At 44.0% G+C, this 16,709-nt stretch overlaps 1 protein-coding gene across 1 annotated transcript; it reads left to right on the top strand.

Moving 5' to 3' along the window:
• Positions 1-16: 16 nt before the first annotated feature.
• LOC121875569 lies at positions 17-15,951 on the top strand. The gene is made up of 3 exons (XM_042380159.1): positions 17-282; positions 13,518-13,732; positions 14,443-15,951. Exons 1-3 carry the CDS (start codon positions 26-28, stop codon positions 14,685-14,687), a joined length of 717 nt encoding a protein of 238 aa, XP_042236093.1. The 5' UTR covers positions 17-25; the 3' UTR covers positions 14,688-15,951.
• Positions 15,952-16,709: the final 758 nt, after the last annotated feature.

Here is a 16,709-nt window from a genome sequence, read left to right as displayed (position 1 = left end):
GATGAATATTTTATTAATTTTCAGCATGGTGGATTATGGGCGTGTGTTCAGCTACTGTCTAGAGCCTGATGCCCCTCAGTCATCCCCAGTTCGATCACTGTGTAGTCTTCATGCTCTTGGAAGAGTGGCTGTTGCTCTGTGTAATGGACGCCTCTTCTTGTGTAGCTCTGATGTTACACCAACATCACCTGTGCTTGGAGAGGGAAGTTTTGTTATGACTGAACTGGCTGGTTCTACACAAGAGATTCACTGTCTTGCTGTTTCTCAAACTCAAACTACATGGTAAATAAATTTAAAGATAAAATAATGGTTAGCATTCCCAGGTATTATTACAGATTGATCTGTGGGTAATAAATTCTGATTCTTCATAAAATTATGTAATAACAATGGGTAACATTTGCTTAAAAATTATGTAGCTACACTTTCACAACCTTAAAGGGGGAGGTAGTAGGCAGCTACCAAACAGGGAGGTACTACCGCCTGGGAAGATATTGGAAGCATAATGTGTTGTCTAATGGTAGACCCTGCTGCCATATGGCATCACGAAAATTGTGACCTAGTCCCAGGTTGCTGATCTGACTTTCTGCCTCATTTACACACATTGCAGGGTCTCAATTGTTTCTCTTGCTTTGACAACACAACATACATATACAGTGGTCCCTCGGTTAACGAGCACAATCCGTTCTAGAAGGTTGCTCGTTAACCGAAAAACTCGTTAACTGAAACCATTGTTTCAATGGGTTTTTGGGTAATTGGTTCCAGCTCACCGAAAATTGCCTAAATTCAACAAAAAAGGTAGTAAAGTACACTTACTTTGAGGTGTGTATGTAGAAGGCTCCTGGATGATGATGATGATGGTAATTAGAATGGGGGGTGGAGGAGAAGGGAGAAGAGAAGGCATTGGGGTGGAAGAGAAGTCACCCCATGGTGCCATTTCACCCATAAAATTTTAGTTCTCTTGGTGTAATTCAAGATTATTTTCTTTAAATCAACACTGCACTGCATTATATATTGTCAATATGTAAAATAAATTTCAAAATTACCAATAATTTGCTTATAAACACAGAAAAAAGCATTTAGTTGAAGAGAGTCTCAAGCAAGATGTTACCTCCACTGAAAAGACACAAAGACTGACGCCTGTATGCTGTGTTGGCAGGCTGGATGGCGTGCCATAAACTAGTGACCCTACCTTCAATTATGTTCAATAATTGTTAAAATGACTAAAAAATTTAATATTAATTTTTTTAAATTATTGAATAGTATAAACTTCTAGATATTTACTAAAAGGGTAAGGAATTTAGGCCCTAGAACCGAATACTGTATTGGCAGACTAATACTACAGCTGGTGGACCGCCAAATGCAAGCTAAAACATGTGGAGGTCGGCTTGTAAGAAACTCGTTAACCGAGGGATTGCTCGTTAACCGAAGTTAAGAATCTTATGGAAGGTAACGCGTTAACCGAGGCGCTCGTTAACCGAGGGACCACTGTACTGTATTGTTTCTCACTATTAATTTTTATTTTATTTAAATTTTTTTATTCTCTTTATTACAGGTATTATTATTATTATTATTATTATTATTATTATTATTATTATTATTATTATTATTATTATTATTATTATTATATATATATATATATATATATATATATATATATATATATATATATATATATATATATATATATATATATATATATATATATATATATATATATATATATATATATATATATTACACACACACAGTTGTACCCCACTTAACGCGGTCAATTGAACCCAGAGGGTCCCGTGTTAAGTGAAATCCGCGTTAAGTGAACAACAGAACATATGGGATTAATTCCAATAGAAACCAGCCCGACCCCCAAACTCCACTTTTTGACGACACATAACTATGTTGTAGTAAAAATTCTATCTTAACTTTATGATGGTATGAAAAAACAAGTAATATAGAAGAGGTTAGGTTAGGAAAGATAAAGGTTAACATAGGAAAAATGAAGGTTAAGTTAGAGAAACTAAAAGTTAGATGTAACACTTACGGTTGTAGAAGAGATGGGTCGGCATACGGGGATGGAGGCTGGTTCCGAGGCAGAGGGCAGATTACTGGCCCTCAGGTGAATCACCATCACTGTCACTTACAGTTGTCAGGGCTTCCCTGACAAATCCCTCAAAGTCAACTTCACTTTCACTATCACTGGCTTGGGCTGGCTGTGGTGGGTTGCGGGCGAAGAACTCGGTTATGCTTTGCTGACGGCTGGCGTTGATGTTGTCATGATACACTGTGATGTACGGCTCCATAGCCTGCACCAGTCGGGTATGGAAGACTTCATAGCGTTCATCGTCATTGTCGCGGGAAAGGACGGACTTAATTTTTTCTGCAAACTCTATGGCACACTTAATATCACTATGACTTAAACTAGGTTCTTCGGAGAATAACGCACCTTCTTCCTCCTCTTCACTGGCGCGTTCTTCTTCCAACATCTCGTCGGCAGTCACTTCAGGATCTTTGATCACCTCCAGGATGTCTTCGTTGGTGGTCTCGGAGAAGCCTTCAGCTGTAATATTGAGCGCAGCTTCTCTGGCAAGGTCCACTGCTACTGCAACAGTCTGAACCTGACCAGTCACAGGTTCACTCCTCCTCTCACCTGGTATGCCATGCAACACATGTTTCCATGCGTGACGAATCGTAGCAATAGTCAGCAGATCCCATGCCTCCACCAAGAAGTCTACAGCTTGTTTAACGTTAAACTTCTTCCAAAATTGTTTGACGAGAAGTTCTTGAGTCACCGCCTCTTGTTCCTTGTCCTCGTCGCTTTTGCTCTCGCTGTCGGTGTCACCCAGCTTACGCAACTCATCCTTGGTGTTGGTAGAGTCGTTCAGGAGCTTGAACTTCTTTGCAGAGTACGCAGCTTTCACATTGCAGATCAACTCCTGGTCCATGGGCTGGATTAATGACGGAGTGTTGGGAGGAAGGAAGACCACTTTTACGTTGGGGTGACGATCCATAAGTAGGGGCGAGTGTCCAGGTGCGTTGTCAAGGAGCAACAAAATATTGAATGGAACATTCTGTTGCTCGCAGAATTTCTTCACGTCGGGAACAAAACAGTTGTCAAACCAGAAGAGGGACAGAGAAGAGGACATCCACGCCTTACGTGCGGTTAGCCAGTGGACATTAAGCTTGTTCATGTCCATATTCTTGTAGGCGTGCGGCTTGCGGGCTGTGTGAATCACCGATAACTTTGGTTTACAGGTACCGGAGGCATTGGTGGTAAACAGGACGGTGATGCGTTTCTTCTGCAACTTCCGACCCCTTACCTTGCTGGCAGACTGGACAACGAAGGTCTTGGAAGGTAACTTTTTCCAGAAAAGACCAGATTCGTCCATGTTAAACACCTGGTCGTCACTGTACTGTCCTTCCTCCATAACCTCACGTAAGAACGGAGGAAAATCTCTAGCCGCCACACGGTCAGCACTCGCTTCCTCACCACCAATGTTGATGTTGGTGATCTTGTTCCTCTTCTTAAACCTATGCAGCCAACCAGAGGAAGCATTGAAGGGTTTGGGCTCTGCAATTCCCAGCTTACGTGACACTGCTGCGTATAGCTCACGTGCGTACTCCTGCACTGAGCGCGTGTCCACCGCTATGTTGCGTCGCGCCTGACGAACCAAATAACTCACCAGCAAATTTTCCACTTTTGCCAGCACCCTGTTCTGGCAATACCTGATAGATGAAGCACCTGCAGACTTTGTGATTTTCATGTGCTCTTTGATCTTGGCTGCATCCTTCTTGATCGTGCAAATCGTAGATTCGTTGACGCCATGCTGGCGCGCGAGATCAACTTGCCGTCTTCCTTTCTCCAAATCTTGAACAATTTGGTACTTCACCTCGTAGCTTAATGAACGTCGTATCTTCTTTGGCTTAGTGCCGCTGGGTCCAGGTAAGGAAAGGTCTCTCTCTGGGGGCGGTGGTGGTCCGGCGGAAGCCATTTTACTGAACAATGGATGCGCGTTTACACGGTGTGGCCTTGAGGGATGAAACTGCCGCAGCTAGGTCAAGCATCGTCTCTCCTCCCTCCCTCCCTCCCTCCCCGGGGTGGTCACGTCATAATACTTTAAGCCAATTACAGCTAGCAGCAGAGGGGGGTAGGGATGCATGGCCAATAACAGTCCGATACGTCATATGACGTCAGTGATAACGCAACAAAGACACACACTGCGCAACCTTACCGTGCCGGTTACCCAAGCGGAGGGAGGAGGAGGGAGGAGGAGGGAGAGGCAGGCAGGCAGGCGGGCGGGTGGCGTGTGGGGCAAATCTAAAAATAGCGTCTCGAGCCGGACACTCACCGCGTATATGATGAAAAATTCCGTGTTAAGTGAAAGTTCAGCTCTGGCAGGGCACCGCGTATATGAAAAAACGCGCTAAGTGAAACCGCGTTAGGCGGGGTAATACTGTGTATATATATATGTGTATATATATATATATATATATATATATATATATATATATATATATATATATATATATATATATATATATATATATATATATATATATATATATATATATATATATATCTATATCTATATCTATATCTATATCTATATCTATATCTATATCTACAGTATATCTATATCTATATATATATATATACAGTTGTACCCCACTTAACGCGGTCAATAGAACCCAGAGGGTCCCGTGTTAAGTGAAATCCGCGTTAAGTGAACAACAGAACATATGGGATTAATTCCAATAGAAACCAGCCCGACCCCCAACTCCACTTTTTGAAGACACATAACTATGTTGTAGTAAAAATAACATCTTAATTTTATGATGGTACATGCACACAATTAATACTTAAGAGAAATAGAGAAATACAGTCGCCAAGTTAATGTCCATTCAAATAATGGACTCAACTCCCTCCCCCTCTTCTCACACTACACTGCTGGCTCTTCCCTCTGAGAAATTTTTTGGGGAAAACCACTAAATTTTAATAAATAATACCTCAAACTAAAGTTAGGATAATACAATTGACATTGCTGGATTCCTTGTAAGACCAGGAATATTTTGAATATAAATGTCATATATTTTGCACAAAAGATAACATAGTTACCTAGAGAAAAATTTTTATCTAAAATTTGTATGTTTAATGCAAAATATATGATGTTTATATTCAAAATGATCACCAAATTATAAGAATTCCAGTAATGTAAATTATATTCTGACCGGGTAATTTGTATGAATTTTATGAGTTTCAAAAAACAGGCAGCCAGGCAGCGTATGGTGGGGTAAATCTAAAAAATAGCGCTCGAAGCCGACACTCACCACAAGTATAGGAAAAAACTGCATATGAAAGTTCAGCTCTGGCGCAGGCAATCACAGATAGCGAAAAAAAAACGCTAAGTAAGTGAAAACCGCCAAGTAGGCGGGGTAATACTCTTCGTGTGTGTGTGTGTGTGTGTGTGTGTGTGTGTGTGTGTGTGTGTATATATATATATATATATATATATATATATATATATATATATATATATATATATATATATATATATATATATATATATATATATATATATATATATATATATATATATATATATATATATATATATATATAGTATATATATATATATATATATATATATATATATATATATATATATATATATATATATATATATATATATACACATTACAGTATATATATATTTTTTAATTATTATTATTATTATTATTATTATTACTGTATGTATTATTATTATTATTTCGCCCCCCAGGCCCTGATGTGGGTCATTGACCTGTGCCCTGGTGGGCTAATAAAAAAAAAAAAATAGCTGATGGTTCTTCAACTTTATCTGGATGTAAAATTTTGTTGAACGTTTTGAAAACTGATATGGCTCGAAGTTTGGATGGGAGTCCCAAATCACTCTCAAATGATGCACCATACAGCTTTCTGTCCAAACTCTTCAAAGAACACTTTTTTATTTTGACCTTCCTTTCTTTATGGAAAGAGGCTCACATATATCAGGTGAACATTGTACCTCCCACGTGTCATCATCTCATTCTTAGTAGCAGTGTCAGTATGAGGCATAGTATATTGGGCATCTCGACAAAAAGTATAAGCTAATTGATGAAAATTTTTCCTCATGCCTTAACCCATGTATAAGAGTACCCTATACAGTACAGGTTGGACCTTGCTAATCCAGGAAGCTTGGGACCAGACTGGTTCTGGATTAGTGAAAATTTAGAACCATCGAAGCTGAGGTTAAAAAAAAAGGCAAAATAATGCATAAAATGTATTATTACTGGTACCAATACAATGCATCAACATAAATCTAGCCCACACTCACTGGACCTCTTTATGACAAAGTGTTAGTGCTTTGGCAAAGTTTTACTGTACTGTGACACAGAAATAAGTAGATAAGTAGATTTGTGATATGCTATGCATCAATTTTATTGTTTAAAATAGCAATAAATATGGCAGCTCATTCCCGTTGCAAATTTGCATGCTGGTTTTGGAGGAATTTTTATTATTATTTCATTTTGGTACCAGTTGGTTGAATCTTCTGTTTGCCCAAACTCTGGATAAACAGGATTCTACTTTACTGGGATTTATATCTAGGATCATTAGTAAAAAAAAAATCAATGTTACCTATCAACTATATATATCGAGTATGTGAGACTCCTTGCTGTTATGCAGTTTAGTTTTGGTCCTTCAGTGTACAGTATAGAAACAGATTAAGAAAATTAAATCTGCATTATCTTAAGAGACATAGAGTGAGGGGCGATATGATCAAAGCGTATAAATGGAAGATGTGGTTAAATATAGGTAATAGAACTGATATACTAAAATTATTAAAACAGGAGTGAACACATATCATTGGTTTTAGATTAGAAAACTTTAGATGTAGACATGCGTTAGATGAACATTGGTTTGGAAATAGAATTGTGGATAAGTGTGTAGTGGATGCAATCCTAGACAAGGTTCTTGAAACTCCAGGGCACGAGCAGTAGATATATTCAACAAGTGGTACAAGACTTGGCGTGATAGCCAACCGGTACAGGAACAGGAGCCAGCACAAGGAACTCCTCGTCGTAGGCAGGCCGAAGCCGATCTGAGGGAAATTAGCTAGCTAGGCAAGGAGAGTTGCTAGACATTGCTTGGACAATAAATGAGGTCTTCTAGTTACTTGACTAGCACGGTACAGACATAGTATATCGGGACATAGTAAGTGAACATAGGCATTAGACATAAGCATAGGTATCAGACATGCTATAATAATATGTAGTAATACAGACATGTGAATAAATGGTACAATGAATGGTAACAGAGTCATGGCGTCAGGCGTGTTCACATCTCTTGGTATGTACATATCTATACACCTCCCTCCCCCTTTACGCTCGTAGTGCAATCTCGAGCGGCTACGGACTCTTTTTCCATGAGTCGGGGGGAGCGGCGAGGGACAATGGGAGGATCAACTGACGACCTTCGTTCCTGGTCTGGGCAAGGGGACACAGGGGACGGGGAGGAAGGTTCGTCACTAGAGGATGGCACTGGGCGGAGGTGGCGTCTGTTTCGCCACCACACACGACCACTGGGGAGGCGGACTTGGTACGAACGAGACTCGCCACGGCCCATGACGACCCCGACCTTGTCCCAGTGGTGTGACGTCGGGTCCTGGATTCGTACTTGCTGGCCGACGGCCAACCTGGGAAGGGGGCGGGCTTGGGCGTCATAGTGGCTTGTCACTTGGGCCATCCGGGCAGCCTCACGGCGGTCACACTCGTCCGCCTTGATCTGCCATTCATCTAAGAAGGACTGGGGGTGGGCAGGCACACAAGTACGAAGGGGGCGGCCATACAACACCTGGGCAGGAGAGCGTCCGGCAGGGGTAGGGGTGTTACGGAGTTCCAGTAGGCCCCTGTCGAACTCCTCGCAGTCCAGGTTCCCCGTCGGTGCTGTCTTGAGGATGAGGTATTTTACGGACTTTACCGCTGCCTCGGCGTGGCCATTCGCCTGCGGGTAATGAGGGGAGGTGACGATGTGGTGGACGCCCCAGCGTTCGGCGAAGCTCTTGAACTCGTGGCTATTGAACGGGGGCCCACCGTCGGTTCGGAGGCGGAGAGGCACTCCGACTTCCCGGAAGAAGCAACAAAACATCCGGATGACCCTGGAAGAGGTGGTGTCCCGACCACAGGGAACTACCACGGGCCATCCAGAGAGCCTGTCGGCGACCACCAGGAAAGACTTTCCGGCCACATTAAAGAAGTCGGCGGACACGGACTCAAAGGGCCGCTTTGGGAGGTCATTGCACAGGTACGGCTCTTGTTGCTGGCTGGGCTGGAGTTGCTGGCAAGGCTCACAGGCCTCAACCGTGCTCTTAATATCGGCGTCAATACCAGGCCAGAAGACGGTCTGACGGGCTCTGCGCCTGGTGGCTTCAACGCCGCGGTGGCTGTCATGGAGGCGGGATAAGGTGCGCCGGCGGAGGGCAGCGGGAACGACGATCCTGGGGCCGTACAACACCAGCTCTCCGTCCGCATAGAGGCTATCCCTTAGCTTCCAGAAGGGGAGGGCGGAGGCGTGAATGTCGTAGCGGTTGGTGGGGAATCCAGCGGAGACGTAGTCGAGGAGTTGGACGTATGCCGGGTCTTGAGCGGCGGCGATGCGAAGCTCCTGGAGAGTCCTATCGTCTTCGATGGAGGGCGTCGTCGTCGTCTTGTCAGCAAGAGAAGTGGCTGTGTGTGTCACTAAAGACCGAACGTGAGCAGCGGCCGTGGTACAGTCGACTTCATCTTCAGGTGTGGGGCGACTAACAGGGGCTCGGGAGAGGGCGTCTGGTATGCACAGAAGCTTCCCGGCGCGCCACACAGCTGTAAAGACGTAAGGGGCGGTCTTCTCTTTGAGACGTTGGAGGCGAGGATTTTCGATGGCGTCCAACGTGTAGTGATTAAGAATGGGTATGAGCGGGCGATGGTCCGTCATGAGGGTGAAATGCCCAAGGCCGAACAGGTAAAGGCGGCACTTGGCCATAGCCCAGGCGACTGCCAGCATCTCTAGTTCAATGGTGGCGTATCTGGTCTCCGTGTCCGTCAAAAACCTGGAGCCACACTGAACTAAGCGCAGTCTACCCTGGCCGTGGTCTTGAAGGAGGGCATATCCGAGGCCGTATAGACGGGAGGCGTCGGTCTGGAGGACCACTGGTAAGGACGGGTCGAAGGGTGCCAGGACTGGTGGTGACAGCAACGCCTTCTTAACATTCCTGAACGCTAGGTCGTGGTCAGGAGTCCAGAGGAAAGAGCGCTTGGGGCTCATGAGGGGGCGTAGAGGTTGGGCTGATGTGGCGATTTTAGGGGAGAAGTCGGCCAGCTGATTTACCAGGCCCATAAATGAGCGAAGGTCGGTCAGGTTCGCTGGAGTAGGGAAGTCCCTGATGGCCTTGACCTTCTCCTCATCAGCTGAGATCCCCTCTGGCGAGATGTTGTAGCCGCAGTAGTTAACTTGGGGGGCGGCGACCACAAATTTATCTTTGTTCAGGGTGATACCATGGGCACGACATCTTGTGAGCATCAGATGAACTCGGTTCAAGTGGGCCGGGAGATCATCGTCGAAGAGCAGGATGTCATCTACGACCTTCACGCAGTTGGTGACACCCTGCAGAGCCATATCCCCACGGAGGCAGTACGCATCCCCCGTTGCTGCGAAGCCCATGGGTCCGCGGCAGTGTTGGAAGCGGCCGTAGGGCGTGATGAATGTAGTGAGGTGGCGATCTTCTTCCGCCAGGTCGACTTGCCAGTACCCATGTAGTGCATCCGCCGTGGTAAAGAACTTTGCAGACGGGGTGACGCTGCGGACTGCTTGGATGGGCGTAGGCGATGGATGGGCGGGACGGGAGACCTGCGAGTTGAGATGGGTGAGGTCCACTGTGATGCGAACACCTACAGGCTTGGGTGCCAAGACCATAGGGTGGCACCACTCGGAGGGCTCCTCACCGGCGTGTCTGATGATCCCCTGCTGCACCAGAGAATCGAGCTCCGCCTTCACCTTGTCCCGTATGGCAAAGGGGATAGGCCTGGGTGTGTGGATGGCGAAAGGCGTCGCGCCAGGCTTGAGGTGGATTCTCATCGGGGGGCCTGTCATCTTCTTGAGCGGCGTCTTCTGGAGGTCGGGCTTGGAGACAAGGACGTCGCTGAACTGACGAAAAAAGAACTCCCGGGCGGCAGCAGGTGTGGTCATGGCTGAAACAGGTATCTCTGCACACCTGTTGAGGTGTGTCACGGCGAGGATGGGCTTTGGGAACTCGGATGAGACGATGGCCAAGTCCTGACAATGGCCACATGACAAGAGAGGGGTTTGGATGCCCTCATGGACGTGGACTGTGGCAAGGCAAGACTTGGGACCGAGCTGTAGTGTTGCCTTGAAGCAACCCAAAGGTGGAGACATCGGGGACCCGTCCGCTGTGAGCACGTCGTTCATGGCTGTGGGTGACAGGCTACTCCTGGGAATGTTGAGGGCGTCCAGGTGTGTTGGTCCAATCACCGTGATGTCCGCGCCCGTGTCAGGTATCATCAGGAGGTTGGAAGAGTTGGTACCGTAGGACAGACGAACATTGACGGGCTTGGGGGACCTGTCACTCGAGGTATCATCCACGCGTCGGCATCCTTTGTTGTTCTTGGGAGACGGTGGTGTGGACGTTCTGTCGGGCTGTGAAGAGACGTTTTGACCTGGAGATGGAGGCTTCTTGGTGGACCTGCAACACTTGGCGAAGTGTCCTTGCTTGTTGCAAGCGTTGCATGAGACCTTGTTGGCAGGACATCGACTTGTGCGGGGCCAATGGCCTTGAAACCCGCAGTTTCGACATGTACTATCAGCCGCAGGGCACTTTCCTGGACCGTGCTGGCGCTGACAGCTTCTGCAGGATTCGGGAGAAAACACTGGTGACTGTGACGGGGGCTGTGGAGAGGACGCCGTCTGCATCTGGCGTTGATTCCTCTTGTAGGTGGAGACGGCGTGGACTTGAGATGGCGATGAGTGTATAGCTGAGGCAGCCTCTCTTGTGGCCTCATACGACCTGCAACAGGTGACGAAGTCGGTGAGGGAAGAGGCGGCGTCGAGGGTGAGGAGTTTCTGAAGCAGGTCCTCGTCACGTACACCCATCAGCAAGATCATCTTGAGCTGGATCTCAGCACAGGTTACAGGATCGCCTGTACATAGGTCCACCTCGGCTGCTAGGTCCTTAAGTCGTGCATAGAAGTCTGAGAATGATTCCCCAGAAGCTTGTTTGCAGGATAGCAGTTCCCTACGACGCAAAGCTTCATTGCGGAGGCCACGGAAATGACTCTGCAAGGCGTTTAAAACCTCTGTCACTGACCTGGGGGAGTCAGGGGGGATGGCTAGCGTGTGCTCTAGGAGGCGTTGAACATCGAGGGAAATGCACGATCTTAATTGGATGAGTTGTTTATGAGGGGGCATTCGGTTGAGGTCAGACATGACAGCAAAGTCTTCGAAACGACGTCGCCATTGACGGTATACTTGATATGTTGCATCAGGTTGAAGAGGTGGGGGACTGGGAACTGAAGACTTGCTGTGCAGGGGTGTACTCGAGACGGCAGGCGGTGGAGGAGGCACGGAGAGGTCGACGAGAGTTGAGACTGGAGCAGGTGGTTGAGAGGGCACTGAGGTATACCCAAGGGGGATAGGTGACGTGTGAGGGGGCGTTGTCTGAAGGATAGATGAAGAGGCTGAAGCTGGCGAATTGGTTGTGGCAGCTGGTGAAGTCGTCCTCGTTGCCAGCAATTCCAATAGTCCCAGGAGTTTGTGGTTATCAGCTTGGTGTTGCTGTTGAAGTTGAAGGCGGTAAGCTGATGCCTCTGACTGTCTTGACAATTCCTCTTGACGTCTTGACCATTCCTCTTGACGTCGTTTTTCCTCCTATAATTGACGTCTTTGGGCTTCCTTCTCTTGGGAAACTTGTAGGAAGTGGATTAACCGACGTATATCCTGGCTCCCATCCTCTGAATTTGGCGCGCCCGGCGTGTGAGGCGTGAGGTGGGGTGGGAGGGTCTGTGAGGCTTCGTCTACCTCATAATCCTCATCTAAATTTCCCGGCAAATCGTCGTGGTCAGACATCTCGTGTTTGGTATGGTTGCGATGGGAAAGACAAGGAGAATAAGGTGAAGTGCTATGTTTTCGTCAATGGACTTGCTTAAGTGCAGGAACTGGCAGGCAAGTAAAAGAGTACTGACTGTAATATTTGTGAAGTGAGAGGAGGCGGCTGGCGGCGGTGGTGGTGCTTGTATTCCTCCGCGCGCGGGCGAGCTGGCTCAGTGGGAGGGGGACACAGGCAGTGGCCTGCGGGCCGGCGTAGATGGAGGATGTATGCCGGAAGTGCTGTCTTGGAAACTGGGCTGAAGGCGTGTCTGCTACCTGTAGGGCCGCAGAAACATAGCAAAGAGACATAAAAGGCACTGCACTTCACTTAGGGCACTTCACAAGGTCACAAAGCACTTTAAATCCAGGGGCACTGTGGAGTATATCTTCTGGGCGGGAAACAGACGAGGCCGGTTCTTGCAACTTGTCAACTGTCATGTTGGAGCTACTCAACTGCGCCATGTAGTGGATGCAATCCTAGACAAGGTTCTTGAAACTCCAGGGCACGAGCAGTAGATATATTCAACAAGTGGTACAAGACTTGGCGTGATAGCCAACCGGTACAGGAACAGGAGCCAGCACAAGGAACTCCTCGTCGTAGGCAGGCCGAAGCCGATCTGAGGGAAATTAGCTAGCTAGGCAAGGAGAGTTGCTAGACATTGCTAGGACAATAAATGAGGTCTTCTAGTTACTTGACTAGCACGGTACAGACATAGTATATCGGGACATAGTAAGTGAACATAGGCATTAGACATAAGCATAGGTATCAGACATGCTATAATAATATGTAGTAATACAGACATGTGAATAAATGGTACAATGAATGGTAACAGAGTCATGGCGTCAGGCGTGTTCACATCTCTTGGTATGTACATATCTATACAAAGTGGAACAAGTTACCAAACACCATCATGAATTTGAACATGTTGGGAAGCTTCAAATATAGGTTGGACAGATGTAGGTTGGGTGTAAGCAGAGCTACTTAGTATGGGCCAATAGGCATGCTACAGTTTCCTTCATTCCTGTCTTCTTGTGTAACATTCATCATCTGTTATGTACTGACAGAACAAGTAGCTCATAAAGCAGTCAAGCCCTCAGAACACACTGGAAATTCTTTTGACATTCAGTTTGCCTATCTGTCCCTGTTTCTGAGGAGAGATTTTTTTGAAGGATTGAAGACATCATTAAGAAAATGTTCTTTACGAAATAGCATTAAATGTTTTTTTATCTGTGACTAGTTATCAGAGAATATCATCATAGATTTTTTTTAGTTTACTCAATATTTTTTCTACTTTACACTATTAATGTCAAATAAAGTTAGATATTTAGAGTTTACAAATAAAAGCTTGATGTAATTCTTGTTTTCCAGGTCTTTATGGTGTGGAGGAAGTGAGGGCACAATGAGTGTATTCTCTTTAAGAGATGATGGCTTAGTGTTGAGTCAGGATGCTGTATCACACTTTACTACTTCAACACCTCCACCAACCAGTGATGCTTGTGATGTCTTAATTCTTCATGCGCCGCAGAATCTTTCAACAGTCTCGCCACATCTAAGAAATTCGATCTGGTCATATGTCTATCCTGGTAAGAAACATTTAAGAAAGTACGTACCATCAAAAGAGCCGGTTCTCAGGGGCTTGACAAATCTTAACCTCCTTCCCCAGTTCTAGGGCATAGGGGTGATTAGCTACCTTACTTTCTGTATTTAAAAAAAAGAAAAAAAAGTGTTGGAATGCTCATGAGTGCAGTCAAATTTTTTGAAAAGAAATGCTGAAGTTCTGATCAACTACAGGATCTTGGATGTGTTAGTTTTCTTTGAGGCAAGTTAAGGTAAAATTTTAGTTTCGGTCATCCGGTATTCAGATATCCAAACCTAACCTAACCTAGATTCCCCGGATGACTGAAACTAAAATATGTCCAAGTTAAACCATAAGATGAGTTTGAGAAAAATGAGAGGTATAAATTTGGAGTACCTCGAGTAAGAGCAAAAGGTGTGTCTGTGCTGTTGAATAATTAACTATGGAGTTACAAGATGGGATATAAGGAGTTCTTTCCCAGAATATTATAGATCAGACAAAATTTGGGGTCTGTGAGATGGGTTATTGTGAGTGATTTAGTATGAAGGAGCAAGAAAAAGGAAAACAAAAAGAGATTTTTAGAAAGACCTTAATAACTGCATCTGACAGAATATATCTTTTATGAATTCTAATTTCAACAAGTATTATTGACAGTGGCTTTAAAAGGTGTTGCATCAAGAATTCTTTAGATTTTTTTTACATTTCAAAAATTTTCAGGATGTGTCGTGTACCATTGGGATGCTAAAGACCAAAAACTAGTGAATCGTTTAGATTGCTCCAAGCTGGTGCCATGTTCTGAAAGTTTGCAATCTATTAGTATTGAGGAACACTTGTCTCCATCTCATTGCCAAGTAAGTATTATGTACAGTACACATGTCAGAATGACAAACCTAGAATTATTGTTCATAATTCTGCAATATATAATAGTTTTAGAGCTTTACAGTAAACTTAACAGTCCATAATTTTTATATTCCTAAAAACATCAGTGGAAGGTGAAGTAAAGAGAATACGAAAATCCTAAGAAAAATATGTCACAAGGCATATGAAGGTTCTTGGCTTACAAGAATACATATACTGTACTGTTCATCTTATAGAATCCATCACTCTAATTACATCTTAAATTTGAATTCAAAATTCTCACTTTGAGTGGAGTGTTAAACTTTCATTTTTTTAAAGCAGTGCTGTAAATTTCAATAAATGAACTTCTCTCACAACCACCAACCCCACCTCATCCTTCCTCATGCATTGAAGATTTTGCTTAGGTATTACTCAGTACTAATGATTCCAGTATTGTTTTATTTGAACTACTGTCATAGTATTGTAAATAAAACTTTAGGTATTCTCTTACACCCTCTAACACCACTGCTTCATGCCACACACAGTTGTTTGTCAATCATTTGTGTTTATATATTTAAGACATTTTTAAAGTAAACATGCCTTTGCTTGTATGTTCTTTAATACTACAGGTGTAAAATGATAGCAGTGATCAGTGTCATCGCAGAATTTTGTGGATTACAAATATGCATGTGTACTCATTAAAGAAAATAAGAGACTGACAGTCTGCCAGGTACCCTACCAGCTGCCTCTCAAACTTGGTTTGTTTATCTGTGTTAATACTGTATGTACAGTCAGCAAAATATTATTCTGCACCTTTACGGGTTCCTACAGTATGTCACACCAGACCAAGAATTCTGAAAACACTCATGAGTTACAGCGGATGTTGGTAGCCCTGGCTTCTTGAGTTTCCAGTTACTCTGTAGAATTTAGATAGTATTTACCATAAGGTGTTTCAGTGTGTGCATGCACAATGTGTTACAAGATGCAAATAGAGCAGTTAACATCATACAAGGGGGGGGGGGTGTATAATTATATTTATAAAATAATCAAATTAATATCAAAAGCAACTGTCATTACCTATCGGTTTTGGCAACATAAAGGTTTATGAGTGAATGCTTATCATTATACAGTGGTCCCTCGGTTAATGAACTCAATTCGTTCCAGAGGGTCGTTCGTTAACCGAAAATTTTGTTTACCAAAACCATTGTTTCAATGGGATATTGGGTAATTGGTTTCAGCTCACAGAAAAGTACAGTATAGTCTCGTTTTACGCGGTCAATTAAACCCATAGAGGTCCGCGTATAACACGAAATGAAATAACAGAACATATGGGATTAATTGAAATAGATACTGGGCCGACCCCCAGACTACCCTTTTTCCGACACAATACGTACGTTGTAGTAAAAATAACATCTTAGTTTTATGATGGTATGCACACATAATTAATATTAAGAGAAATATCAATAATATTAGGTTTTTTAACACTTACGTTAGTAGAAGAGATGGCTGGGCACAGGGATTATTATTCGCTGTCTTGCAAGGGTTCCAGCAATGCAAATTATAGTCTCCCAACTTTAGTCTGAGATATTATATAAGATAAAAACTGTAAGCCTAAAACCCTGCCTTGGCAGATGGGGGAGAGGGAGGGAGGGAGGGGGAGAGGGAGGTGAGATATACTTTGATAGTTAGCGCCGAAGGTCTGGTGAAGTATTTATTTGTTTATTTATGTCGTTTAGTTGAGTTTTAGTTTTTTGCTCATAAAATTGCATAGAAGTGACTGGGGAGAATATAATTTACGTTGCTGGAATTCTTATAATATAGTGATTAATTTGAATGTAAGCATGCCATAGTTTGCACTAGACAAAAATTTTAGTAATCATTTTGTTCATTATTTTGAATACATGTACAGTTCAGCTTTGCCCTTAGGACAGTGTGTGCATGTAAATGACTTTCAATAAATGAATAAAGTTATATATATTGAGCCAAAAATAATAGTTGAATAACTTTATGTAGACAGAGCTTGGATGGCTAAACTTTAGAATGAAAAATAATTTTAATACTGTACAGTATTACCCCGCTTTACGTGGTTTCACTTTACGCGATTTCTCATATACGCGGTGCCTCGCCAGAACCAAACTTTCACTTTC

Source organism: Homarus americanus, unplaced genomic scaffold (assembly GCF_018991925.1).
Source record: "Homarus americanus isolate GMGI-L3 unplaced genomic scaffold, GMGI_Hamer_2.0 scaffold15922, whole genome shotgun sequence".
Taxonomy (NCBI): Eukaryota; Metazoa; Arthropoda; class Malacostraca; order Decapoda; family Nephropidae; genus Homarus; species Homarus americanus.
Note: the sequence above shows the minus strand (reverse complement) of the source record. Positions and strands in the feature narration are given on the sequence as shown.